Raw genomic sequence first — 25,904 nt, forward strand, 5'->3', positions numbered from 1 at the left:
AGAAGAAAGCCGGGAGGAAGAAGGGCGGAATCAAGAGCTCCGAGCTCGTGAGCGACGAGTCAGAGTCGGAGGATGACGAGAACCAGGAAGCCAACCCTGTCCCTCGCGACTCTCAGTCAGAGGATACCGAACACCAGCAGAGCAGCCCCATTCCTCGCGAGCCTCGTCTTGAAGACAGACCGGCCGGTCCAACAGTCCACGCTCACCTGCAGGCCCCCTCGAACGAGCGCAGAGCGACTTCTGCTGTCGCTATCAACCAGCGCTCTAGCAGCGCGAGCGACGAGAATGTCCCTCCCAGCCCTTCCACCCCATCTGACCCCATACCCATGTCATTCGCATCGGACGCTGTTCCGTCAGACTGTGCAGTGGCCACCACTGTGCTCGGCTCTTCCGCGTCGTTCAACATCCCATCTGGTATCAACACCCCACTTCTCTCGAACGCGAAGATGCTGTCTCTGCCGCCGACGGACCTATTCTACCCGAACACCATTAATAACATGAACAATTCTGACGCCTTGGTCTCGGTGATCCCATCTCCTCTTCCAAGCGCCGACTTGTCGTCGATACCTGCATCCTCCGATGCATTTGATTTTGCAACAGCCGCTGTTGGGACATCTGACATGGCATCGTTTGCCTTCGAGTTCAACGGTATGTCACCCAATTCATCAATGAACTTCAACTTTGATCCCGCCGCTTTCATTTGTTTCTCGCCCGGCCGCTTCATCGATGTTGATGAGGGAGGGCTTCCGACTGCTGCCACGGGTCAGGAAGGAGATGTAGACCCGTGCACAGGGGTGCATTTATCGTTTGCTTAAGGACATCTACGCGGTTACTTTGAATGTGGAATGTCTGCTCATCAAGTATTCTTGTTCTTTCTTCAAATAATGACATACGTAATGGTCTTCTAACACAGTCTATAATGGCTTCTGCTACTATATACAGAGGAGGGTTACTTTTTTGTAATTGTACGTAGTTTATTATAATATCGGATGCTTTATCAACCACCGGCTGCATAATACGTACGACGGCCACAAGTCCTGCTAAGTCTGAAATGCGGATGACATTCCAGCCGGAATTCGCTGGAGTTCGTGGCGCTGGAGTCGAGAGCTCCCGCCGGAGCTAGCTGGAGTCAGTGGTGCTGGAGGTGAGAGCTCCCGCCGGAGCTGGCTGGAGTCAGTTGTGCTGGAGTCTCCGGCTCCGGCTGGAGTCCGCTGGAATGAGATGTACTGCATTCACCAGAGTCCGCATGGAGGTGCTGGAGTCCCGACATTGAGACCAACGCTTCCGGTGGAGTCGACCTGAAAGGCCTTTGAGTCTCATAATACTGGACGGTACGATCAACCGTCCACTCTTATTATACTGCTATTGTGGGAAGGCCAGGTGAGGCCAGGTGGGACCCAGACTTTGCAAGCACTGTGCGGTTGCTGTGAGGGACTACGCAGCGTCTCGGCTCTCCGCCTATCCGGTACGTGCGGGCGCACTGCTCATGATTGCCTTTAGGCGTACCCCTGAGCAGCGTCCCCGGCACTCGTCGCGGTATGTCTCTCACCACCACCACTTCCATCCTGGCACCGGACTCTCCAGCATCCATCCCCCTGCGCGGCGGCTCCCCGCCCTCGTCGTCGTCGTCGTCGTCGTCCGCCGCAGCCACCGCGACCCTGTGCGCGCTCTACCCGCGCGCCGCCAAAGCCTTCCTCCAGCGCGACTTTGCGCGCACCCATGAGCTCATCACCGCCGCCTTCGAGGTGCTCCCGCCGCCCGCGTACCGGCCCTTCGATGAGCTCGACGCGCACCGGCGCAAGTGGGACGTGCTGCGCATCACCCTCGAGACGACGCTCTGCGCGCAGCCGCCGCCCGACGCGGACGCGCTCCCGCCCGCGCTCCGGAGCAATCTGATACTGTCCCCGCACTCGCTCGTCGCGGCGCTGCACACGCGCTCGCTGCGCCTCTACACGCCGACCGTGCCCCCGCAAAAGCCGAACCCCGCGTTCACGCCCGCGCAGATACTGGTCACGCTCGTGCTCGCGAGCCTCAAGCTCGAGTGCCCGGATATTGGAAGGGGGATGATCGAGGAGTGGCTCGCGCGGAGGGGCCAGGTCGACCAGGCGCAGACGGAGGGCGAGGGCGGGTACGAAAGGGTCGTCGAGCTGTACACTCTGCACGTCCTTCCGCGCCTGAAAGAGTGGGACTATGCGCGCGAGTTTTTGCGCTACGAGAGCGAGCTGCCGCGGGAGCGGCGCGAGGTGTGTCCGCTTTATCACCTCTCAATGCTGCAGTAACTAAGCAACGCATAGCACATGATGCGCACGCTGCAACACCAACGCACACAAGCCGCCCGCCAGTCCCTGCCTCCGCCCGCGCACCTCTCCCCCTCGCGCACGCCCTCCCCGACGCCCTCCGCGTCCTCCTCCTCCAGCTCCTCCCTCTCCACCACCTCGACGCACACCGTCGTCCCGCGCACGCGCCCGGGCAAAATCACGCACCTGCGCTCCTCCACAATCGGCTCGCCGCGCAGAGCGGACTCGGCATCTTTACCCCCGCGGAGCCAGACGCCCGGCACGCCCCGCCCGCTCTCGCTCCTCTCCTCCCCCTCCCGCCGGCCGGTGTCCCTGCCCACATCCTCCGCGGCGTGGCCCCGCACGGCGTCAGAGGTCCTCGCGTTCGTGCGCGAGTACGTGCGGCACCACTCGTCCAGAGTCACGGGGTTCGTCGTGTTGGTCCTCGTGCTCCCGCTCGCGTCGTTGCTCTTCAAGGTCAGGAGGAGTAGAGGCGCGGCGATGGGCGGCACCGCGGAGCAGGTGCGCAAGCGGCTTGTGCACGCGCCCGCTGGGGACGGGCTGATAAGGGGACTGTGGGCGGAACTCATTCGTGCCGTCGGAGATACGGTAAGGATGGGCGGGCGGGGGCTTGTATAGCCCTGGTTTAGGTTCGGATTGCGATTGCTGATATTGGCCGTGGTGTCACCTATACGCTCCTTTGGATATGCTCGGACTGGACGGATCTCTGTTGTCTTATTTAATGTATCGGCGCATACGTATACACATAGCATACTATCTATTGACGCGTCACTCGACTTGCAATAAAGTTGACCGGTGATTAATGTACCTCTCGCAGCATGACGTTGATATGAATCTGGAGTGTCGGTTGTTGAAATTTAGAAGACGCCGGAGCTGCGGACGATCCCCGCCCAGCTGCGCGCGATGTAGTTGGCGAAGGTGCCGACGTCGTCGAGGGAGGACTTGGCGGTGGCGGACGCGGCGAGGAGCGTGTCGAGGAAGGCGTAAGCCGTGGTGGGCGAGGTTAGCTGGTGCAGCTCTACAAGTCCGTTTGGTTGTTACACTACCACGGTCACGGCAGTAGGAGATGTGAACGCACCTGCGGCGGCGTAGATGGCTGCGAGCGTGCCGCGGCGGACGTACCAATCCGTCTGTCGGGAGTATAAGCAAAATGAGTCGATGGGTATGCGAGGGAACGTACCCCGATTGTAGCTTCCCCAGCAATACGGCACGCGTCGTCGGCAACTTTGAACGCGTGCTTCAGCCCCGGCCGGGGGTCGAGCGGGGGGAGGGGGTACGTCGGCGACGCGAGGAGGGCGAACGCCTTCCGCACGTGTCCCTTTGAGCATACGCCAAGCTCAGGAAGGGGATATAGCGTACCTCGGGCAGGTGCCTCAACACCGGCTCGTTCGCCTCCAGCCTCGCCTCCAGCACCTCATTTACCCTCGGCACCTGCGCCCTGCCTTGGAACCGCCCACGCACCTCCTCCCGGGCATTCTCCAACCACGCGTCCGCCAGCGTCCGGCGCGCGTCGTCGCCCTCGCCAAACAGCGCGTTTATCGCCGTGTCGGAGAGCGGTTGTTCATGCGGTTGCGGGAGGGAGAGCGCGGAGAGCGCGAGCGCGCGGCGCGTGAAGCCGTGCGTCGGGACGAGCGCGCAGGCGGCGCGCAGGAGGGGCGGGCTGGCTGGGGGGTGGGGTCAGTGGGCTGGAGGGGGAGGGGAGGGCGTCACCTCATGGTTGCGTTGGAGGAGATTTACTATTTCTTGTGGGTACTTGTAACCTTGGTCTTAACGAGGGCCGGGCCGGGTCCGGGATTCGCCACAGTCTCCGGGTTAGTGCCAGAGAGACCAAGGCGGTCCAGCTTGGCCGCGACCCACCCTGGTTCAACAGGAGGGCTCCCTTGCTCTCAACCACACCCTCCTCCCCGGTGTCACTAGTACCTACCTAGCGGTGCCGTTTCTGTGGATATCTCATAAAGTATGTCCGCAACGTATCATGGTCTATGAATTATCTGCTGCAATGCCACGCAAAGTTTCATTGCGAGTGTTTTCCCTGTGGTGTGTGTCCTTCGAAGGGCTTGAATTAGCTACACCAAAGCTGCGCCGTGCGATTCGCCTCAATATGTATCCATTGCCCGTGTGCCGTAACGCTGCGGTCGTGCCACGAAGACGAGCGCCTTCCTGAGTGTACCGTGCCCTGCGATCCTGTCGCGTATCTTCACATACACGGTGAGTTCTGTATGTATCGGACTCTATGCCAGAAAGAAGCTGACGGTCCTCCAGCGCACACTTGTCCTTCTCCAGTCGTTCCTGTGGGGGACACAGCCTGAGACAGCACAGAATTCAATTGCCAAATGGAACATCATTCCCGGGGCGGTTCTCATATCTGATGTGCGCGCATCTGCACATGTGTGGCCGGGCGGATGTGGCTTTGAGTGACTAGCGGCACCAAATCTGTGGCTCTTCTAAAGATATCACATTTCACAAGATCCGGCCCATCTTCGCATCCAGCAAGTGTTCATTCGCAATTCTACAGAACCAGGAAGTGATGGTTTTGAATTGCACTTCACAGGGTCTGCGCTAGTGTCTAGGGCCAAGGGCGATAAACGTGAGTCTAACAACTATTATTGCGTCAAGTACGGGCGCTTAGACAGACTCTACACATATTTATTATGCGATGCTCACTATCTATAACATTTCTGACAGCCCTTATTTACTTTCCGAGTTCGACATCATCGGAGGACTCAAAGCTGTGAGTCACCACTACTTATATTTAAGACGCATCGTGTTTCATGTGCTTCGGCTGTACGTTCGTCCCTTCCGTTCCCACCAGTCTAGCCTGCAGCAATATAAAAGCGCTAGAGGCTGCCTGAGCTAGCTGTGCAGCACGCTTAGTTGCAATTTCCAGTGGCCCTCCAAATACTCACTAGTGAGTGCAGCAGCGCTCAGTTGTCCTTGTCTTACTTTCATACCTGGGTAGGCTTCCACACAGACGACTGCCTAGTGCTGGACAGAGTCGATATGGGTCGCGATTGGATGGTGAAAGCAGCATTCCCGACGCCAGTTGTCAGGGGGGGCGGGGGCGGTCGTACAAGCCCTGGGAATTGCAGCAACGGTAGAACCAGACAGTCCAATACTCGTCAGACACCAGCCGTTCAAGCATCCGCCCATCGAATACCAGTCATCCCGACGCCGCCTCCTCAAACGGCAGCCAGGCAGAATACCAGTCAACCCAACGCTGGGCAGTCCAGTACTAGCGGGACACCAATGATTCCAGCATCAGCCCACCAGACAACAGTCATCCTCACGCCGGCTCCTCCAACGACGGCCAGGCCGGACACGAGTCAGCCCTGTACCCGGCAGTCCAGTACTCGCCAGACGCCAACCGTTCCAGCATCCGCCCATCGAACACCAGTCATCACCATGCCGGCTCGTCGAACGGCAGCCAGGCAGTCCACTACTGGCCAGCCGAAGGCCAGCCTGCGAGACACCAGCCATTCAATCTGTTGGCGCTTGAGGCGCTTGATAGGGCGCGGGCAAAGCGCCGGTAGACGCCACAATACAGCAACGCGCTTGAAAGCGTGAAGAACGAGTGGCACAAGGGAAAGTTGCTTGGACTTCACAAATCATGGATATGTACTACAGCTTATAATTCATTCAATTCATCTACCCTCACTCGACCGTACATTCGTGCTCTAGTCTAACCGACTACCCGAAGACTACCGCGTTATCTACTCAACACAATCATCAGCCCACCACTCACCGCCGGCAGTCATCCCGACGCTACCTCGTCAAATGACAGCCAGCCCAACGCGGGGCAGCACACCGCCGGGTAACAGACTGCCCTGCAGCCTCATCATGTTTGTAATGACTTCTAACTTAGCTTCCACATGTCCAAGGCCTTTTCCCTTACCCTTTGAATGCTTCGGTATAATTTGCATACACATGTCCACTGGGTACATCACCCATATTGAGCATGCACAAAACTTTGAAAATAACCAGTCAAAGGTCAAACTTTTTTCATGATTGTCCATTGCACAGTCACTGAAACGAATTAGAATAATACTACTTTTGAGTGCGCAAAAATCTGATTGTGAGGGATATGATCTTTGTTCAGCACTGTTCATTGAACTTCCATTTGTTTTGCGAGGCAACACTATGAACAAAATTTGACCTTTGTCCAGTTCCTTTCACACTTTCTCAGTGACTCAATATGGGTATTGTAGTGGTCTGTGCCTCGGGACGGAATCCAGAAATGCCGCTTGAGCATACTCATGTGTTTGCTCTTGATTAGCTTTATGATTCGCCTTTGTTCGATTCTTCGTTAATGCTTGAAAATCACGCCGCGTAAAGAACTGGGTTTGGAGGACAATATCACGACTTTGGACACTTTGGACAAGAGGCACCATCCCCACGCTCATAGTACGGGCTCTTGGGACGGCGTGCAGACATCGCAAGCAAGAAGTAGCAAGATGAGTTTTGGCGTCTAGGACTACAGATGACCCAAGGCGAGCGGTATGGATACAGTCCAGAGAAGAGTGCATTGAGAGATACATCACATAAAATCATCCGCCCCAAAGTCGTCCATACCCTCGTCATATGCGCTCGTATCGAGCCTGCGATGCGAGGTCAGTTTTATTACAGCATAAGATGCGTAGAACATGTAAATGACTTACTTGGACACCACTTTCGCTGAGCCCAGCGTGGGCTTGGCCGCGGCCTTCTTCTTCTTCCCGCTCGCCTTATCGCGCTGCTCCTTCTGTTTCTCGTTCGCGAGCGTCGTCAGCGCGCTCGCGGCCTTGCGCACCTCGACGTCCTTGAGCGGCCCCGCGATCTCGCGCACATGGTGCTCGACAAAGGAAGAGTACAGCGGGCGATCCTGCAGGCGCTTGATGAGCAGCTCGAAGACACGGTGCGAGAAGTCCAGGAAGTCTTCTTTTGTTCTGGGGTTGAAAGTCAGGAGCGCGTCGAGTTCTTTGCTTGACGTGCCTGTATCACCGGTCAGGCAAAGACCATGGTCGACCAGTAGTGAGACGCACCTCCGAGAGCGGCGGCACCGAGGAGGTCGGCGGCGTTCGCGAGGTCGGCGTTCAGCTCTCGCTCCTTGTCTCTCCGCGCCTTCTCCCGCGGGTCAAGCACCTCGTCTTCGTCGTAGATATCATCGTCGCCCTTGGCCTTCTTGGCCGCCTCCTTCTCCGCGAGCTTTTGCTTTAGCGTGCCCTTCTTCTTGGGCGGGGCAGTGGTGGTGGACGCAGGCGGCTTCTTCTCCTCCTCCTCTGAAGAGGACTCCTCCCAGTCGCTCTGGATGTCAATCGAATACAATCAGCACTTAATGCAAGGTCCTACTTCGGCAGAGTTGTGCATACCGCAGGCTCGGACTCCTCCTCATCTTCACCTTCCCACTTGCTCTTCACCGGCACCTTCTTGGGAACAGGAGGGCGCGCGGGCGCGGCAGGAGCAGATTCGTTGTCTGAGGCGTCTGCGCTCCTCACACGCATGAGTATCGATCAGGATAGATCAACGAGAATATGCGAATGCATGCATACCCCAGTCAGACATTATTGCGGGATATTAACACGAGGTATATAGCGAGCACGGCGGCTCTGTGGTAAAGTACGCAGAAATGTAGAGAACGTTTGATTGTGGCGAGTATCCGAACGCAGATCGATCCGGCTAGATACCGTGGGACTGAATGGTCTCCGGAGGACCCCCTTAGGATGAAATAATTGTGATTGGCTCATCAGCAGCCTGGAGGTTTAGTCGGAAACAGAAGAATCTCTCACGTCACACGTGGTGTGCTTGCATTTTCTGCGACAGGATGATCGAGCACCTTGCAGACAACGATGAGCAGTCTGATCTCATGCGTGGCCTGGTATGTTTCCTTGGTTCGCCTGTGCTACATCATGCTGACGGAATTTAAGGGTTAAACGCGGGGTGGCTGCTCAACATCCGGCAAAATATGTCCTAGATGATAAGGAACTTGAGCGAGTCAGCTCACTCGCGCGGATCGAACTGGAAGATGCACGACTAGAACTGCAGCGTGCGCATGAAGCCGCTCAGGAAATGGGAAAGGGTTCTGACGATGAGACTGGCGATGATAACGAGGATAACGAGGACGAGAGCGCTTGGGTAGAGTGAGTGATCATGCTGTTCATACCGGAATGTCTCTAGAACAGCTTCTGAAAGCGAGGAAGATGATGATCACATGGACGAGGATCGCATGGACGAAGATGCTCCTGACCCGAAATCGAACAAATCTGTGGACGATGATCTCGCGCAATACAATTTGGACGACTATGACAATGATGATACTGGACCAGGTGTGTTCCCCGATCCGTTCAGGCGACTTGGCTTGACGTGGTCAATACCAGCCCTCGGTCCGTTCAGTAACATCAAAGGGCTGAAATATTACCGAGACAACGAAGATGATCCCTACATCACCCTGAAAGACGTATGCCGTTGGTCCTTTGCGTCTGACACTCATGCTGATCCCTCTCACAGGAAAATGAGGATGACGAACGTGAAGACCTTGAAATCCTCCCCACCGACAACCTCCTAGTCGTCGCCAAAACCGAAGACGAGGTCTCCCAGCTCGAAGTATACGTCTACGACGAGTCCGAGGAGAACCTCTACGTCCACCACGACCTCATGCTCCCCAACTTCCCCTTGTGCCTTGAGTGGCTCGACTTCCCCCCAGCGCAGGCGTTTACCTCTACGGATAATGCTCAACCGCAGAAACAATTCGGCAACTACATCGCCGTTGGGACGATGGACCCCGAAATTGAGATATGGTCTCTCGACGTCGTGGAGGGCATGTACCCAGACATGGTCCTAGGCCGCCCAGACAAGACGGCCGCGCACGTCCCAGTTCCGCTAGGCACTGGTAAGAAGAAACGAAAGAAGACGAAGGCTCGCGAAGGTTCTGCGTACCATCACGTCGACGCCGTCCTCTCCCTCTCTTGGAACAGAACGCACCGTAATCTTCTCGCTTCGGCATCTGCGGACAAGACTGTAAAGCTGTGGGATCTGAGCCGGGATCCGTCGTTGATGCCGGAAGGTGCTGAGGGTGTCGATAGCGCGAGTGGCTGTGCGATACGCAGTTTTGACAATATTCACGAGGATAAAATCCAGTCTGTGCAGTGGAATCAAGCGGACCCGACCGTTTTGTTAACGGGAAGCTATGATCGCACTGTAAAGGTGTTTGACTCGCGCGCACCCGGTGTTGGCCTCGGGACCGTAGTCTCGGCTGACGTGGAGGCATTGCGATGGGATCCCTGGAATGCCCATATGTTCTACGTACGTTCTTCGGTATAGGTCATTCTCCTAGTTATCCTGACTGTTTGCAGGTCTCGTTGGAAGACGGCACAGTCTTGAACTTCGACGCGCGATCGCTTGCTAACAAGCCCAATACCCCTACCCTGGCTAGATTCACACTCGCCGCTCACGACGGAGCAGTCTCTGCCCTCGACGTCAACCCGCACATGCGCGGTTGCATCGTCACTGGCGGTACGGACAAGATGGTTAAGGTATGGAACGTAAACGAGAGCAGCAACGGCAAGACGCAAGTCAGCCTTGTAACCTCCCGTGATCTGGGCGTCGTGAGTTTCAGGTCCTACCCGTCAAGGTTGTTCTTGTTGATGTTTTTCCGTGTACAGGGCAAAGTGTTCTCTGCTGTATTCTCGCCTGACGATCCGCTCACCGTCGCGGCCGCGGGCTCCAAGGCGAAGCTGCAAGTATGGGATGTTGGTTCGAACTTCGGGGCGCGGAAGGCGTTCGGGGCGAAGCTGTCGGAGATCGGAAAGACGTGGAAGGAGAAGCAAGGGGGCGGTGTTATTGGTGTCGCCAGTGATGATGAAAGCAGCGCAGATGAGAGGGAGGCAGATGACTAGGTGTGCCTGTTTGTATGATTTGAGCATGCGACGATATTGTGTATGCATGACATGCTCTCATCTACGCTCGCTTGGACAACAAGCGAGTGTGTTTTGCGCACGTTGTGCGGCCACAGGTGCGGTCGGATACACAGCTAGCGGGTACAAGGGAATGATTGTCATTGATTGAGCCAAACGATGAGATAAAATGGCAAGTTACCTGCCGTTTCGGGCCGCACGCAGATCACTCGCGAATGTGGCGAACTGGTGGAGTCTCATCGCTCCCTTTCCTAGTCACAAGGTCACCTTTGTGGTCACCGGGCCCAGCCACTGTGCTGTTGTTCCATCTACCGTGACAGTACATGGTGACGCGGCTCAACGTCCCAACGAGTAGTATCATGTCGAGTTTGCAGACAAAAGGCACAAGGTACGAACCGTCGGTCGTAGCTTTCCTCCGCTAAGGAGGTGATCCTACAGGATGAGATTACTCTAAAGCAATTGTGTATATCGGACTGATGGTGATTGACCGGAAAAGTAGTCAGGGCAGCCTCAAGAACGGATCAGCAGGCGTTGCGTCTGCGTTCCACCGAGGGAGTATACTACAGCCCAGACATTCGACGATTTCCACATTATGCATTAACGAAATGGTTATGGCAACAGCTTTTTTTGTTGTCTGGCACTAACATTTTTGACAAGTCTGCAGACACCACGCCAGTCGTGCTTCATAGCTGCTGCATCTGGTCCTCAAGTCTTCGATAATCCTGCGGCACTGCCATCCACCAAAGCCATCTATGTTCCTCTCTATGCAATCCCTCGCTGTTGTTGTTTGCACCCATTTTCTGTGGGGCTTCAAGATCCCTGCTGCCAGGGTCCAGGATACCGTAAAATCCGTCTGGACTGAAGTGCGTAGACCCCGACGACACAGGGAAACGATGGCTCATCTCCCCGGATTGAGAACGTTGTCATATGGCCCACAATATCATATTCGAAAGAAGACATATCGCTGTCATGACGGACAGGTACTGACTCGTTCTTAGGCGTCGGTACAGGTACTGGCCGACCTCGACGTGACTACCGCCTGGAGTATAAGAGGACTATACGATGTCCTTCGTACTCATAAACCAACCCTCCTCCGTTCCCACAAGTGCCAGCAGCCTCGCAAAATATCACGACGCATTTTGCAGACGCTCGGGATGGTCTTTCTCGCTGCCGCTGTCGCCTTCTGCGGCGGCCTCGCTGTCGCATATGGCATGAACACCAGAGAAGCGGAAGGCATAACTCCGGGAAGATTTAGCCTCCCTCTCGAGAGGACCTCAGTGTTCTCCAGTGGCGTCCTGTCGTCCCGTGCGACGACTGGGAGCGCTCCTATGACGTTCTACAAGAGTTTCGGAGAGTGGACGTGCAATGGGACGTTCGGAGGCTCGCAGACCCTGCAGCTCGAGATCGATACCGGCTCCGCAGACTTGTGCGCTACACTTGCTCTACTATCGCCCGACTGATGGCTGAACTCTCCATAGGTGGGTGATGAGCACTCTGCAGAGCTCTATACAGCTCTCCGGACATGCTTACTATGACTCGTCGAAGTCTAGCACTTTCGAAGCAATGCGCGGATATACCTGGAAGGTTGGCCATAGCGGTGGTGCCTCAGGCAGCGTCATCGGGACCGAAACCGTCAACATAGGCGGCGCCTCTGTTTCCACAGTGATAGAACTCGCGAATAATGTCTCTACCTCCTTGGCGAATGACATAGGACAAGATGGTTTCGTAGGCCTCGGGAGGAAGTCCAACGGGTTAAACACCGGTGAGCATTCCTGTGAATATCTTCAGCATGAGAGGTAATACTTTCGAATCAGTACACACCAGTGGTGGGACCTACTCACCCCAGAAGACCTTCTTCGAGAATATCCAGGGATCACTCGAAAATCCTATCTTTGCGTTGTATCTGAATCATGGAGCCAGCTCCGGAAGTATAGATTTTGGCTATATAGATGACACCAAATACAGTGGCAGTCTTGTCGATGCGACGTTGGTCGACTCGGTGTACTGGGAAGTCAACTCCACGCACTCGAAGGTCGGCAGCACCGTCTATGCCAACACAATCGGAACAACAGCAATCATAGGTAACCGCGTATGACCCGTTTGTGAAAGAATTCTAACGAGGTCATCCGATAGATAGCGGCACCACGCTCATAAAGGTCTTCAACGACACGGCCGCGCACCTATATGGTGCCATCGACGGAGCACAATACACATCTAACTATGGGTGGATATTCCCTTGCACCAGCTCCATCCCGAGCTTTCAGATGCTTGTGGGAGACTACTACGCAATTGTCGGTGCGGGCCAGATCAAGTGGCGGACTGTAGGGAACGGAAGTGAGTCTTCGACGCGGCCCAGCGGAAGTCGCCTTACTGACTTGCGACTGGTACAAACCCTCAGACTGTCGAGGAGGCGTCCAGCTTCAATCCTTGAGCGAAGATTACATGATATTCGGTTCCATGATCCTCGCCACGCAGTACATGGTCTTCGACCCGACGAACACCCGTGTTCAATTCGGATTGTTGAAGTGACTGAAACCACGCATTCAAGTCCCCGCTCGTGATTGGTTGTGCTTTTTGATTTACTCAGTCCGTGGCCTAAGTATAAGGCTCCATGTATGCTCTCGCGACTGTGAGAATCCACCAAGCACTATCGGAACATTGTACGGTCAATGCGGGTCCCCAGATGTTGCACCCAATAACAAATTTGTGACAGTGTTTTGTCTTTCCACTGCGCTCCACCATTACTGCCAGCCAGCAACAATTCCGTCGTAGGCAGGCTTCTTCACAAGGTTCTGGGACAAAGATATTAATGCGATTATCGTGGTACCAGTGGAGCTATCCTTACCGAGTCGTAAGGTGTCGCGGCACCCTGACCGGAGAAGGTGCTCGGTACCCAAGAGTACTAATGCGCTCACATTAGAATACCCTATCAATGTGTGAATCGAGGGGTACCATACCTTGTCAGTGAAGTCCCAAACGGTGACGCCAACGCAGCCGGAGACGGCCCTGCATGCAGAGATGACAGTGTCATAATCGGTCTTCTGCTGCTCCAGGAGGGCAGCAGTTTCGGGGAGGGTCATGCGGATGTCCAGCTCGGTGATGGCGACCTCGACGCCGAGCGCGGTGAACTGCTCCATGATGGACTGAAGCGAGGTGGGGACTTCGCCGACGATGAAGTGGGACTGCAGACCAACACCGTCGATGGGAACGCCCTCTGCCTTAAGACTCTCCACGAGGTTCAGCATAGCTGTCGCCTTGGAACCTGTAGAAGCGATCAGGTCGAAGGTTTGCGGATTAAAAGTGGGCGACGCGTACCCGTGTACTCAATGTTGTACTCGTTGATGTAGAGCTTGGCATTAGGGTCGGCGGCTCTGGCTGCGCGCAGGGCGATGGGAATGTATGCTGGGCCGATGGTGTTGTAGAAGACATCCGAGCGGTAAGTACCGTCGTCATTGAAGGGCTCTAGATGACACCATTGTAAGTCGTCGCACATGTTGTTCAGCGTTGATATCCTACCATTGATTACATCCCAGGCATCTGTTTGACAGACACGTTAGCACCTAAAGAAAGATTTGGGGAAAGAGCTGTTCACGTACAACTGGATACCAAAAGCGGAATGTCAGAGGTGCTAGGTGTCTGAAGAACTCGGAAACACTTACACTTGTCCCTTATAGCGGCTAACCAATTCCGTAGTATGGTCCTGAACTACGGCAGTAAGTGTGGCATTGGTCCAAGACCCGGAGGTCACCCAGCTGGGGAGCTGGTTGTACCAGACACAGTTGTGGCCTGTTGGCAAGTATTCAGCATTGATCTGGTAAAGCAGTGAGAAGCTTTTACCTCTCAGGAGCTGGCCATTGGTCTTCGCGAGGTTGGCGATCTGGTCAGCGTTCGTCCAGGTCCATGTTCCCTGCTCCGGCTCTGTATTTTCCTTGAGATATCCGGGTCAATCACACAGTTTTCAGGAAACACGCGAGTAACGAACCCATTTCATGGCGTTCGCAGGGGTGATCTGGCCGAAGTTTGCATTGTTGTCCAGGATAGTGGTATAAGCGGTGTCAGTAAGCTCCCCGTTGTCGGTGGCAGTACCCATGTACAGTTTCCCTGCCGCCTTCGCCGCAGTATTGAGGGCGACGGTAGATGTACCAGTCGGCAAAGCCGAAGAGGCGGCGGGAGTAGGCTAACAAGGACCAAAGCAAGCCATCAATCGTGGAGTGAGGATGGTCGAAGCACGCGGACTCACAGGTGCGCATTGCACAAGGGGCAGCAAGGCAAGGAGAACGGTGAAGGTCTTAGAAATCATGTTCACAATGCAATGAGCCGACGAAGAAATTTGGGGCCTGGATGGGCTAACTGGAGGCGTACCCTACTTTTATAGCGGAATCGTGAGACGCACTCCGACGTCACTTGAATTAAACACTCTGGTCCTCCTGACCGGTTAAGTTGCTGCAGGCCGCCACCACGCCTGCGCAAGAATGAAGTGGTCGCGTTCCTACCGTTGTTAACGCAGAATGTCCGACGGCCCGGCCCTGCCGCCAGCCACGTTCAAAGTTCGGGGAAACCGATGCAGTGGCAGAATCCTCCGAATATGAAATAGACATTACAGCTACGTCGGAACTGACAGGTGTATTTTTGTGGCAGTCATACACCTAGCAAACATGGGTTTAGATTCCCTCCGGGATCATGGATACAGCGGACAACACTCGGGATTGTATCATGAGCTGATGGCAAACCGAGGACTCCATACAATGACTGGTCAGAGGTAGCCCCGGATTTTGTTGGCATGACGGAGCGCCGAGTAGGAATAGATTCGGGTTGCATTCGGAGGCTTCCTTTCTATAGCCCGCCCAGATTCCGCCTGGTTCTGTGCACTTTGACTGACGACTCGTCCACGTGGATGTACGATCGATCCGAGATTTACCAGATGAGACGCCTTTCTGTTTCCCATCCAAGAGTAAGAATATACTGCCCGAGCAGACTCACCAGAAAGTATGACGAAATCAACAAGACGAATACAGCGAACAGCACCTGCCAGTGTCGAAGAGAACGTTAAGCGCATACAGACTTCGGGCTGTGGACTGCCGGTAGAGCCTCACCTACTTCGCTGACCAAAGCTCACAGACCTTCCAAACCTACTCCGATGCGGCAATGCCGTAGGTACTTCGGCGGGATAACATATGCGGGAACACATCCCAAAGACCCCACCAGTTCTTCTAGGCAGGCCATTCCGCCTGCTGCATGTTGAATCCGGACTTGGAGAGGTACGGAAAATCCTGGGCGATCCCCGTGACGACGCAGTGATTCCGAGCAGTAGATCCGCGAAAGTTGGAGAAGCGGAGGAGAATTGAATGTCATCGGAGGCTGCCAGAACTGCAAAGATGCGAAGGAGTAATTCAGGGGGCGAACGTGAGAAGCTGTCGAGGGATTGGGTAGAATCTCGAGAGCCTGGGCATGCGCGGCCAGACTCGTCCTCAACTACTCTTGGGCGGTACCGAGAAAAGGTTTTGAAGATTCTAGCACCCAAGGGATGCTGTCGTCCACTACGAAAGTCGCCCAATAGGAATGCATCGATTCTCGAAGCGTGCAGGAACGCACCTCGTGATTGCGGGGGAACGCTTTACCGGATCAATGACAATTGAAGGATACACTTGTTCCACAATACTGATCCCAGGTCGAGCCGGTCAGAACTGGTCTTGCGGGCTATCTGTGGAAAGCGGCGTGTAGCACATGCCGGGAGATACGCCGACCATGCACTCCGCTCACCTGGTTTATAATGGAAAGTATTTTCACGGAAGGGAAACTCAAGGTCCAGCTAACTGGGGATCATATATCATCGACGTCCAACAGCGGCAGAGAACCATACCAACCCCCCCCCCCCTTTTCCCCTTGTCGTATGGTAGGTAGCAACGTGTTGTGTGTATCAGATACAGCAAGATATTCTTCTTCTTCTTCTGGTGGGTCCTACAGTTCGCATTTTGAACAGTGATCGGTACTACAAAGGCAAGCAGGTCGCATCTGGCTTGCTCGCCTTTACTGCAGTCACTGCCGTAACTGTAGACGTTCACCGGGATGGCTACTACACGAGATGAAGATGATCCATTTTATTAGAGCGAGGGGTATTACATACCTCTTCCTCATCCAGCGAGAAGTGACCTTCGTATGGAGAACTGTTCAAATCGTACACTGTTGATGCAGCTTCAAGTCGCGCATATGGACTTCAAATTTCAGGCTCGGCCAGGTGAGCCACGTTCTCTCAAAAGTCAATCGTGATGATGAACCTCATCACAATTACATCCAAAAAAGAAACAGTTTTATCCCGAAAGCACTACAAGCACAACGCAGAGCACGAACGCGATAAACGACAGCCAACTACATGAATGTGTAAGGCGTCCTGCTTGCGACAATCATCCTTCCAGACCACTTTCGACTTCATGAACTTCAGCAATTGCGAAGCTTCCACCGAGAGAGATCCAGTCTAACGGACGATCGTCGACAAGCACGAGATGCCTAGGTACCTCAGAGCGAGATACCCCGGGTTGCTCTAGAGGACGGGAACGCGGACCAGAAGGCGGAAGAGCTGATATCAAGCCCGAACTTTTGAGTCCTCACGATTGTTCGGAGGAACCTGAGAAGAATCTTCTGCACTTTATATAAATGTACCAGTATGTTATTCCCACGCTTCTCCGCGCTAATGCTTGATGCTTCATATACGTCGGCGATGGTGTAGTACCGTATGTCGGAATCTCTACAGATAGCAAGCCCTTTCTCTGCCTTACCAGTTCCTAGCTGATATACGGGTCGGCTTTACTATGCCATGAATTGAAGGGCATGTTGGCGCCCATAGTCCGTTAGGCAGGTCCTACTATGTTCCCAGGTTAGCACACAACTCAATCTTCCCGTCAGACTCGGAGCTAAGATCAACACTGCAGTTTTGATATATATATAGATAAATACAGAGCGTCTGATGAGCATTTACCCATACGCTCTTGCTTGTTCGGTAGTGGAGGCTGACACTAGAACTTCGGCCTGACGTCTCGGACAGCGTCTTCCAAGGAAGAACTGGGCTAAGTATGCCACAGACTCCATCCGGACTGTTTATAAACCCTCATAAAAGCTCATCAGACAAGGCGCTACTTCATCACCAGCCATGGCCACTACCAGCAGACCCCCTCCCCAACCGCTTAGCGCGACTGGCTCCAGATTCTCTGCATCTTCTAGCACGTCCGCTAGCACGGATCCGTGCTCACCATATATATCATCTTTTACAGACACGCCACTTACTACCCCTAACACCTCCTCCTTTATCCGCTCTGGAGGCGGCAGAGTTATCGTCGATGAGGATGTAATCCCGTCAAGAGTTCCGGGTGAACCTAGGAACCTTGTACTATGTTTCGACGGTACCGGAGACCAATTCGATAATGATGTAAGTGTGAGGAACTTACGACGCATACATGTATCATGAGGGTGCCGGAAACGCTGACCTTCGGATCACAGAATTCAAACATCGTCCAGCTGTTTTCTTTGCTGAAGAAAGACGACAGGCACCGGCAAATGGTATACTACCAAGTAAGAGAGAACCTGTTCTCCTCTGGTCTTATGACTTACAATTACTTCGCAGGCGGGTATAGGCACTTACACCGTACCACAGGTAGCCACGCCATTCTGGACGAACATATCGAAGACAGTCGACATGATGATTGCATGGAACCTGGACGCCCACGTTATGGGCGGCTATGAGTTTTTGATGGAGAATTGTCCGTGAACCTCAGTCAGCGTTAGCGAACCAAGTCTAACCATAAGTATATAGACGAGGCTGGAGACAAGATATGTATTTTCGGGTTCTCCAGGGGCGCGTATACCGCCAGAGCTTTGGCCGGCATGATACACAAGGTTTGCGTTTCCTGGACTGTAGATGGCCTATCAATTAATCGGCTATGCGTCTAGGTCGGCCTACTCCCGGCTTGTAATCATCAGCAAATCCCCTTTGCATACAAGATGTACACAAAAGCTGACGAGGAAGGCTGGGAGCAAAGCACAGCGTTCAAAAAGGCTTTCTGCATCGATGTCGAAGTCGAGTTTCTCGGCGTCTGGTAAGCCAATCTCATACTTCAGAACTATCAGCCCAACCCACAATCGGCTTCGGATAGGGACACAGTTTGTTCGGTCGGGCTGATCCCGCGAACTCTACCTTTCACAACATCCAACACTGCTGTCAAATATTTCCGACACGCGTTGAGTCTCGACGAACATAGGGCGAAGTTCAAGCATAACTGGTAAGGGCATCAAGGTCCTCTTTCAGATTGGAATCCTCTCACTTCCTGTCCCTCCTGGGCTAGTTGGAATAAACCGACTGAAGAGCAGCAAAAGCTGGGCACGCAGCCAGGTGACATGCCGAAGTCGAACGGCCAGCGATCGTCCGCATTAACGACATCCTCGATATACTCGATTTACCAGGGGCTGCCGTCACCCTTCCGAACCTCTACAATGTCGCAACGATCCGGCGGATCCTCTAAATACCCAGAGGAAAAGAGCAGGTTCTCTGAAGACAGTACGAAGGACGAGGTGCACCGCAATCTGGAGAGGCAATACAGCCACGATTACCAGCGCGAGACGGACGTCCTCGAGGTCTGGTTTGCAGGCTGTCACTGCGGTGGGTGGAACGCACCACGGCTTTCTCCAACGAAATCTGATGTCCGATCACGTCAGATGTCGGTGGGGGTTCGGTACCCAATGATACCCCGCATAGCCTGGCACGCATCCCGTTGAGATGGATGATCCGTCAATGCTTCGAGTGCAAGATCGGCATAGCCTTTCACGCCAGTCAACTACGCACCATAGGCCTCGACCCCGCTTCATTGTATCCCGCAGTAAAGGAACGCCCGCCACTGGGCCCAGAACAGTCATTCCTTGCATCAGCACAAGCACTTCTCCAAGCTAGCAAGGATAGCCCGCTCAACGGACGGAGCCCATTCCTGAGTGAGGAAGAGGAAGATATATTGGACGCACTCTCGCCGATTTATGACCAGCTCGTGCTTGCCAAGGGCTGGTGGCTCTTGGAAATGCTGCCCATGGAGGAGAGATACCAGAACGGAGAAGATGGGACAGAGTGGCTGTCCGGTCTAGTGTATGTACGAAGAGCTTCTCCGCAACGGTCAGGATCTAATATTTGTAATCAACACAGAGTAAACCTTGGACGTCCACGGACGATCCGCCGACAGAAGAAAGACGGTCTTCGCGTCCATCGCACAGTGAAGTTGCGGATGGTAGCAGAGGAATTACTGCAAGGTGGGAAGTACATCCCTCGGGCGAAATTCGAGGTTGAGCCGACATGGGTCGATTGATTATTCGTCCCCTTTTCTTTTCTCTGGGTCTACTTGATGTATGTACCAGTATAACATGTGCTACAGCTACGCAGGGAGACGGAGGCGATGATAATGATGCATGTATTAATAGCCAGCTCGTAAGAATCTAGTCTAGCAACTCACTATATCAACCCTTCTTCGCCTTACTCGCCTCTTGTTCGGGCATTCCACGATGTCGGATAGAGTATCCAGGAATTGACGTGAGATAGTTACCGGTGATTAGGCACCGGAGGAGTCGCAGTGGGTTGTAGTGGGATGCGATACGAGACCAGATGCGAACTGAGGAGACAGATTGATAAGGACGGCTGGGGAGTCAGGCAGGAGGAGAGTGACCTACCAAACTGGGAGAAGACGGAGAAGAACGGGACTGGCTGATTCTTCGAGGTTCGGCGGCGTCATGATCAATCACCGACCCAATGAGAAGTGACTTACACGAATAATCATAGCGGGCGGAGAAGAAGTCGACGGCTTTCTGAGCTCGAAATATATCCCACCTGACCTCCGAGACATCTCAGCTCCAATTAGCGCTAAATATCCAGAGTCTTACCTGGAAGTCGCCAAGGATCCTTGACACGCAGCATTAACGCGAACAGTGGGAAATGGTTCATGAAAACCAGGAGGGTTTCGAGGCTCGCACGTATAAGAATGACACAAAATTGCAGCTACAGCGAACATCAGCTTGCGGACACGCTGCTAGAAGAGGGCAACCAACCACGGCGAAGAGCGAGTAATATGTGAGGACGGTGGGGAATAAGAAGGCTACGAGAGTGAAGAGGATCGTCCCCAGCAGCAGCTGGTCTATGTCATAGTCCCAATTGTCGATGCGATTTCGCAGCACGTTAAATCGCTTTCCTACCCATCATGTAAATCAAACCGACAGCAAAGGTAGGCGAAGTGCTTACCGCGGAATAGGTTCCATAAAGAATCAAGCGTGCGCAGCTGTTGGCGATAGACAGCCGCCCCGATATAGTAACAGATATGGAGGTGCACAGTGAAGACGTTGAGCAGATCCAACAACGACGAGACTACCATGGTGGATCCACACGAGCCGAGGACACCGACGGCGTAGATGAGTGTTGGGAGGTAAGGTATCACGAAGCTGAGAATTTCTGAGGGCGGATGCGTTAAGTATCTAGTCAGGTTATTAGGAGGGATACGTACGCCCCCAGAGTCCTATGATACCTATGAATGTGCTGCAGTAGAAGTTGCTCAGCTCGGTGTTTAACTTTAGCCCGGCCGGCCAATTGTCGAGCCAGATAAGAATCCTCTGTATGCTTCCAATGAGGTGGTCCTAGAAAATCGAGCGTTGATATGAAGCATGTGTACTGATGCTAGCTGCGACCTTACCTCAACAAATGTCGTCAATTCGATGGCGAGTGCATTGTGATTCTCGCAAATGAACGTTCCAACGGCGGTGCCAACAATCACATCATTGAGGACTAGCCAGACGAAGTTATAAAATCTGCCGGACGAGGGTCAGTGTACCCTCGGCATTTTTGGGTCAACCGAAACTTACGTATCGTATTTTGCGCAATAGTCCTGGACGGGAACTCCTGGGTGACTCCGTAAAGATCGGAATTTCGTGGGCAGAGTAGAGAACTGATGAGTGCGCGTGTCACATTGTTGGACTGCAAGTAGTGGGTTCAGCGGCGCTGTCCCTCCTGCGGAAATGGAGTACGTACCGGTCATGGATATCCAGGTCATAAATTGCCAGATGGAATTCCATATGTAACCAGAAAACGGACCAGGCGAGTTCAATGCTAGCACATACGACACAGGAAGGTGCAAATGTCGGAGATATAGCCCGACTAGACTTGTAACTCTACCCGCTGTGGAGAGGAAACTTGCTCTGCGGCCATGACTTGAAGGAGTCTGGTCTGTACCCGGTAAACGCGCCTCCAAGCTATGGGCGTAGTTCATCTATCCAAGTTTAATCATATCTTCAGGAAAGCCTGCAGTACGCCTGCGTACAAACCTGGCTGATCACGGTCTCGTTAAGCCTTCTTTGGACGTTTGCTCCCTGCACGTACGTTGGAGGATAGCTGAGTTTCCTGGAAGTCGTCTCGGCATGCGAGCGCCCTATGTCGTCCCAAGCCTTCAATGTATAATAATGTAAGGAACCTGCTTTCGGTCTACGATAATAGATGAAACCGAAGTCTTCACTCGACCTGCATCTGAATCAGCAGAGAAGGCGGGAAGCGCGTAGTCAACATACACCGGAAGACCAGGTAGCTCAATCGCAACGAATGGGGGAGACATTCTGGAGCCAGGCTTTTGCCCTTGAGCAGAGCATCGCCCAAGGATAACGGGATCTCCAGAGCAGATGGTTTGGACGTGAAGCCCGTACTCAGATTGTGAGAAGGCTAGAAGGCAGTGCTCAGCTGCATCTCTCTATCAATGCAGTGAGTCTAACAACCTCGACGTTTCGAAAGCGAACGTACCAACTCCACGTCAAGAATGCCTGCTACACATAATAGAGGATTGGTCCACCCGTAAATGAATCCGTCGCCGCTCGCATCGATGGGCCACAGAATTTGCCTGCCCTGCGTGGAGGGCATGCATAAGTCGCCTTGATTTAGCCGATAGTCTAATGTCGAACAGCGAATGAATAACCCCAGGCAGGGGGGACTCGAATATTCAGACAAGAGGTCAAGCAGGCCCGGGACGGCTGCTATATTTAGGTCACTATACAGTGCCGGCGGCAGCGTACGGTCACTCGAGACTCAGACTGCCAATCGCCGTGCGACTCGCGAGTACAGGTGACTCGATAATTCGGAATATCGAGTCACTGTCGTATTGCTTGGGAAAGGCTCCGGTTCAGTATTTATAGGACTCGTAGGTGCTCTTGCACTCAAGAGTCGAAGACGATCCTCCATGGCCGTGGTCACATCTCAGCTCCCATCAGAAGGCAAATGCCACACTTATGATCCTCAGAGCAAACCTCCAGATTTGGGGCATTCTATGCTCAAGTATTTTGCCTTCGAAGACGGCTACGTAAACTTGAACCATGGTAAGCATTGTAAACAATATGTTCAGACTACCACATGATATTAGTGGCGACTCAGGGGTTAGACCCGAGATGCACTTTTGCTCTTCTCCGAATATCCACTTGGTGTGCTTTACCGTCCGCGGCCTGACTTACACCCCTTCTAGGCGCATACGGCTCACTTCCTTTACCTGTTGCATCAGAGTGCGCAAAGATCGCAGCTGAAATAGAGGCATGTCCCGACCGCTTCATGCGGTTCACACACCGCACTCGCCTCCAGCACAGCCGGGAGCTGGTAGCCCGATTCATCGGCGCCGAGTCAGCCGACGAGTGCGTTTTAGTACCTAACGCAACTCATGGATTGAATACTGTGTTGCGCAATTTCGAATGGCACGAAGGCGACATTATCATTGGTGGTATGGACACCGTATGCGTGAAATACGTTGTAACTCCCCTGATGTTGTACCCTCGTTCCTAGCTTCTACTACCTACGGTGCAATCTCGAAGACGATACAATACCTATCCGATATACCTCCCCATCCTATCGTTTCAGATTTTCCATTGATATTCCCGTGCACTCACGCCAAGATTGTGGATGATTGGAGGAAGCATCTCCGTTTAGTCGTTTCCTCTGACGTCGGTGAGTCGTCCTGAAGATGCTGATCAGTCATATCTGAAAGTGTCACCCAGGCTCAGCGGATACCGTGAAACGCAAGATCGTCGCTGTGATAGACGGAATAATCTCCACTCCCGGAGTCCGCCTTCCATGGACCGAGATGGTGAAGGTATGCCGGGAAGAAGGCGTATGGAGCGTCGTCGACGGCGCTCACATGGTGGGTCAAGAAGTCGACATCAATCTGGCCGAAGTGAAGCCGGACTTCTGGGTCTCTGTGAGCGTGCTTCCTATAGGTCTGAGTGACATGAATTATCTGTTGACATCTGCATAGAACTGCCACAAGTGGATGTCTGCAAAACGCAGCTGCTCTGTACTCTACGTGCCAAAACGGTGAATATCCTCCCGGTCTTATGCAACCCCTAGATTCCACGTATGACATTGGAAGGCTGATCAACGATTCCAATTCAGCAACCAGCATATCATCAAGTCTTCCATACCGACCTCTCATGCATATATATCTCCCACTGACCCCAGAGCGCCCAACTTTGTCGATCAGCACGAATGTGAGCCCTGCCATAGCATCACGAGCGAAAGCATAAGATTTGACGACTAACGTTTATAGGGACCGGCACAATGGACCATGTTCCCTACCTCAGCATCCCAGCGGGTATGCTTCTGCCCATATCAGTTCTTTGTGTGATTCCTTAGAGATGTTTGGTAGCGCTCGAATTTCGGAACTGGATTGGGGGCGAGCACAAGATCAACGAGTATTGCCACCAGCTAGCGCTAGGCGGAGGGAAGCGGCTGGCCGAGATTCTCGGCACAAGTGTCATGGAGAACGACAAGGGAGAACTGACTGCCAATATGGTTTGTTGATATGCACCTACCTGGAGTCCAACTCCCGATTTTGACTCATTCCACAAGGTAAACGTCGAGCTGCCGCTGGCGGGTGTGCCAGGGACGCTCGAAGTCGATCAGTTCCTGAAAGAGCAGCTGCTGTTTGAATGGCACTGCTATGCTGCTCACTATTACCACAACGGACAGTGGTGGACGCGGTGTAGCGCTCAAGTGTGGATAGAGGTAAGCGATCGTCACTCACCGCAGTCTTCCCACCTGCCTACCTATCCCAACCGTCCGATACAGGTGTCGGATTTCGAGTACCTCGGCAAAGCGTTCACTGCGATTTGCAAGCTGGCAAGGGACAAGTTTGCGAAGCAATAGTGGCAGTCTGGATCAAGGGACAGTTTAATAACCGGGATGTATAGTTAGATGGGTTCCTCGTGAAAACCACGCGAGCATACAAATCCCTCTCGCCGCTACACAGCGCCCCAGAAGCCAATGGAATCGCACAGGTTCCTCGATAATGATCTTACTCTTCCGCATATCTCCCAGTTCCTGATGATGGTCAAGTGAGCATGCGCACAGAGATGCCTTGAACAGACATACCAGTGCGTCGAGCGTCTTTATCGTCTCTTGCGTGTTATGGATCCGTGTCATGAGATTCGAAGGTCGTGCAACTGCCTCACCCTTCTGTAGGTTAAGTTCCTGGTCCTGATATTGTTGGGGTACCGAGAAAACTGGACTCATTGAATACGTAACGCCGAGAATTCATACTACGCGCAGGTGAGCGTGGTTTCGACATAATTTCGAATGCGAAGCTGGACATACCTTGCGAGAAAACAATTTGTATAGACTATGCGAGCAATTTCAGGCTATGGACTTGGGGTAAGGAGCCCCTGGCATACCTTTACTCTGGATTTCTACAAGTCCCAGGAAGACCGCTGTGAGGGCAGGGAACCATACTAGTACTGTTTTCATAAACCATTCTAGTATATCCCATCTAGCCCGCATTCACCATGGAGCATGGCACTTACTGTTGTCAAGACTGGGGAAGCCCTGTCTGGCGGAGGTATCTTACCCCTCCTTTGCAGGATAGGGTGAATTGTAGTATAGGTGTTTGCTGATCTATACGGTGAACTGCAAAAGTATTGCACCACCCTTGCACAACTTGTATCTCAGCAATGATTGCATATTTCTCTTTGGTGTAAGATGTAAACTTGTAGTACTGCTTTTGCGTTACATCATGGTAGTATTACCAAGACATTCTGCTGTATTATGGCTGGAAAAGGAGGCTAAATACAATGGGGACTGGTACCAAATTATGTGTAAATCTCCCTCCAATGGTTCTGGCATGCTCTAGCTAGAAAGAGCTCGAAATTCTGAGTAATTCAACCCCAGAATATCCCTGATTGACTAAACCATCGTGGAGATATATGTGCAGAAAGTTGGGGGTTTTGGTGTAAAACTCTGAAATCTTATACCAAAATCCCAACTTTCTGGCCTTATATCTCTGCAACCATGTAGTCAATTTCATCAATTCTGGGCTCTAAAATACACAGAATTTCATGGAGAGTTTTACTGTGTAGTCATTTTATACCTCCCCCCCTTCCTTGTGAAGATAGACTTTGACTATATGTTTTAAATGCCTCCTAGTAAAGCAAGATCAACTTCACTCTTGACAATGTTCACACAGTTAGATAGAGCTCAAAAACTACTACAATCTTTGGCCTTACACCAAAGAGACATATGCAGTGATTCATGAGTTATGGCTCAAATACATGTTGGAAAGGGGTGGTGCATTACAAAAGTGGTTAACTGTATATACATTGTATTGAGTGCTAGGAATGTAATAGTTCATTGTCAGGCATACTAACACCTAGGAGCTCAATATTAATGCAGTCAAACAGAGGTTTCCAAGGT

The 25,904-nt window shown here is 53.1% G+C and overlaps 10 protein-coding genes across 10 annotated transcripts; 6 read left to right on the plus strand and 4 right to left on the minus strand.

Annotated features, from left to right (window-relative positions):
* Positions 1-5: 5 nt before the first annotated feature.
* On the plus strand, positions 6-2,915 carry GLOTRDRAFT_140291 (uncharacterized protein; the record flags this gene model as incomplete). The annotated part of the gene is made up of 3 exons (XM_007870698.1): positions 6-648; positions 1,501-2,243; positions 2,295-2,915. The coding sequence occupies exons 1-3, from the start codon at positions 327-329 to the stop codon at positions 2,913-2,915; spliced, it is 1,686 nt and encodes a 561-aa protein (XP_007868889.1). The 5' UTR covers positions 6-326.
* Positions 2,594-4,775, minus strand: GLOTRDRAFT_117400 (uncharacterized protein; the record flags this gene model as incomplete). Its single annotated transcript, XM_007870699.1, has 5 exons — positions 2,594-3,315; positions 3,376-3,427; positions 3,478-3,600; positions 3,657-3,961; positions 4,772-4,775. 5 exons carry the CDS (start codon positions 4,773-4,775, stop codon positions 3,155-3,157), a joined length of 645 nt encoding a protein of 214 aa, XP_007868890.1. The 3' UTR covers positions 2,594-3,154.
* A 522-nt stretch (positions 4,776-5,297) lies between these two features.
* On the plus strand, positions 5,298-5,827 carry GLOTRDRAFT_95478 (uncharacterized protein; the record flags this gene model as incomplete). Its single annotated transcript, XM_007870700.1, has 2 exons — positions 5,298-5,573; positions 5,609-5,827. 2 exons carry the CDS (start codon positions 5,298-5,300, stop codon positions 5,825-5,827), a joined length of 495 nt encoding a protein of 164 aa, XP_007868891.1.
* A 901-nt stretch (positions 5,828-6,728) lies between these two features.
* On the minus strand, positions 6,729-7,910 carry GLOTRDRAFT_122605 (translation initiation factor eIF3 subunit). The gene is made up of 5 exons (XM_007870701.1): positions 7,823-7,910; positions 7,643-7,755; positions 7,316-7,577; positions 6,953-7,265; positions 6,729-6,892 (listed from the first exon to the last, which is right to left on the minus strand). The coding sequence occupies exons 1-5, from the start codon at positions 7,833-7,835 to the stop codon at positions 6,832-6,834; spliced, it is 762 nt and encodes a 253-aa protein (XP_007868892.1). The 5' UTR covers positions 7,836-7,910; the 3' UTR covers positions 6,729-6,831.
* Positions 7,911-8,109: 199 nt separating this feature from the next.
* On the plus strand, positions 8,110-10,376 carry GLOTRDRAFT_122606 (WD40 repeat-like protein). Its single transcript, XM_007870702.1, has 7 exons — positions 8,110-8,148; positions 8,198-8,410; positions 8,463-8,596; positions 8,648-8,727; positions 8,778-9,572; positions 9,623-9,874; positions 9,932-10,376. The coding sequence occupies exons 1-7, from the start codon at positions 8,120-8,122 to the stop codon at positions 10,163-10,165; spliced, it is 1,737 nt and encodes a 578-aa protein (XP_007868893.1). The 5' UTR covers positions 8,110-8,119; the 3' UTR covers positions 10,166-10,376.
* A 961-nt stretch (positions 10,377-11,337) lies between these two features.
* GLOTRDRAFT_95481 (acid protease) lies at positions 11,338-12,712 on the plus strand (the record flags this gene model as incomplete). Its single annotated transcript, XM_007870703.1, has 5 exons — positions 11,338-11,609; positions 11,662-11,945; positions 11,998-12,264; positions 12,317-12,517; positions 12,582-12,712. 5 exons carry the CDS (start codon positions 11,338-11,340, stop codon positions 12,710-12,712), a joined length of 1,155 nt encoding a protein of 384 aa, XP_007868894.1.
* A 212-nt stretch (positions 12,713-12,924) lies between these two features.
* On the minus strand, positions 12,925-14,483 carry GLOTRDRAFT_107452 (uncharacterized protein; the record flags this gene model as incomplete). Its single annotated transcript, XM_007870934.1, has 10 exons — positions 12,925-12,975; positions 13,029-13,085; positions 13,141-13,445; positions 13,499-13,645; positions 13,700-13,720; positions 13,780-13,781; positions 13,843-13,969; positions 14,021-14,111; positions 14,166-14,360; positions 14,424-14,483. 10 exons carry the CDS (start codon positions 14,481-14,483, stop codon positions 12,925-12,927), a joined length of 1,056 nt encoding a protein of 351 aa, XP_007869125.1.
* Positions 14,484-17,327: 2,844 nt separating this feature from the next.
* Positions 17,328-19,521, plus strand: GLOTRDRAFT_46622 (uncharacterized protein; the record flags this gene model as incomplete). Its single annotated transcript, XM_007870496.1, has 10 exons — positions 17,328-17,603; positions 17,675-17,746; positions 17,799-17,934; positions 17,988-18,070; positions 18,125-18,270; positions 18,328-18,453; positions 18,517-18,594; positions 18,730-18,830; positions 18,887-19,297; positions 19,364-19,521. The coding sequence occupies 10 exons, from the start codon at positions 17,328-17,330 to the stop codon at positions 19,519-19,521; spliced, it is 1,587 nt and encodes a 528-aa protein (XP_007868687.1).
* On the minus strand, positions 19,391-22,047 carry GLOTRDRAFT_79725 (Gpi1-domain-containing protein). The gene is made up of 14 exons (XM_007870704.1): positions 21,984-22,047; positions 21,758-21,933; positions 21,518-21,710; positions 21,225-21,462; positions 21,059-21,170; positions 20,890-21,004; positions 20,704-20,833; positions 20,445-20,651; positions 20,255-20,394; positions 20,090-20,204; positions 19,975-20,036; positions 19,880-19,919; positions 19,666-19,821; positions 19,391-19,587 (listed from the first exon to the last, which is right to left on the minus strand). Exons 2-13 carry the CDS (start codon positions 21,799-21,801, stop codon positions 19,670-19,672), a joined length of 1,548 nt encoding a protein of 515 aa, XP_007868895.1. The 5' UTR covers positions 21,802-21,933; positions 21,984-22,047; the 3' UTR covers positions 19,391-19,587; positions 19,666-19,669.
* Positions 22,048-22,416: 369 nt separating this feature from the next.
* Positions 22,417-24,365, plus strand: GLOTRDRAFT_131837 (PLP-dependent transferase; the record flags this gene model as incomplete). Its single annotated transcript, XM_007870705.1, has 10 exons — positions 22,417-22,552; positions 22,696-22,944; positions 23,007-23,168; positions 23,219-23,418; positions 23,476-23,534; positions 23,613-23,707; positions 23,767-23,811; positions 23,866-24,011; positions 24,069-24,224; positions 24,288-24,365. The coding sequence occupies 10 exons, from the start codon at positions 22,417-22,419 to the stop codon at positions 24,363-24,365; spliced, it is 1,326 nt and encodes a 441-aa protein (XP_007868896.1).
* Between the last annotated feature and the right edge of the window lie 1,539 nt (positions 24,366-25,904).

Source organism: Gloeophyllum trabeum, assembly GCF_000344685.1.
Source record: "Gloeophyllum trabeum ATCC 11539 unplaced genomic scaffold GLOTRscaffold_00012, whole genome shotgun sequence".
NCBI lineage: Eukaryota > Fungi > Basidiomycota > Agaricomycetes > Gloeophyllales > Gloeophyllaceae > Gloeophyllum > Gloeophyllum trabeum.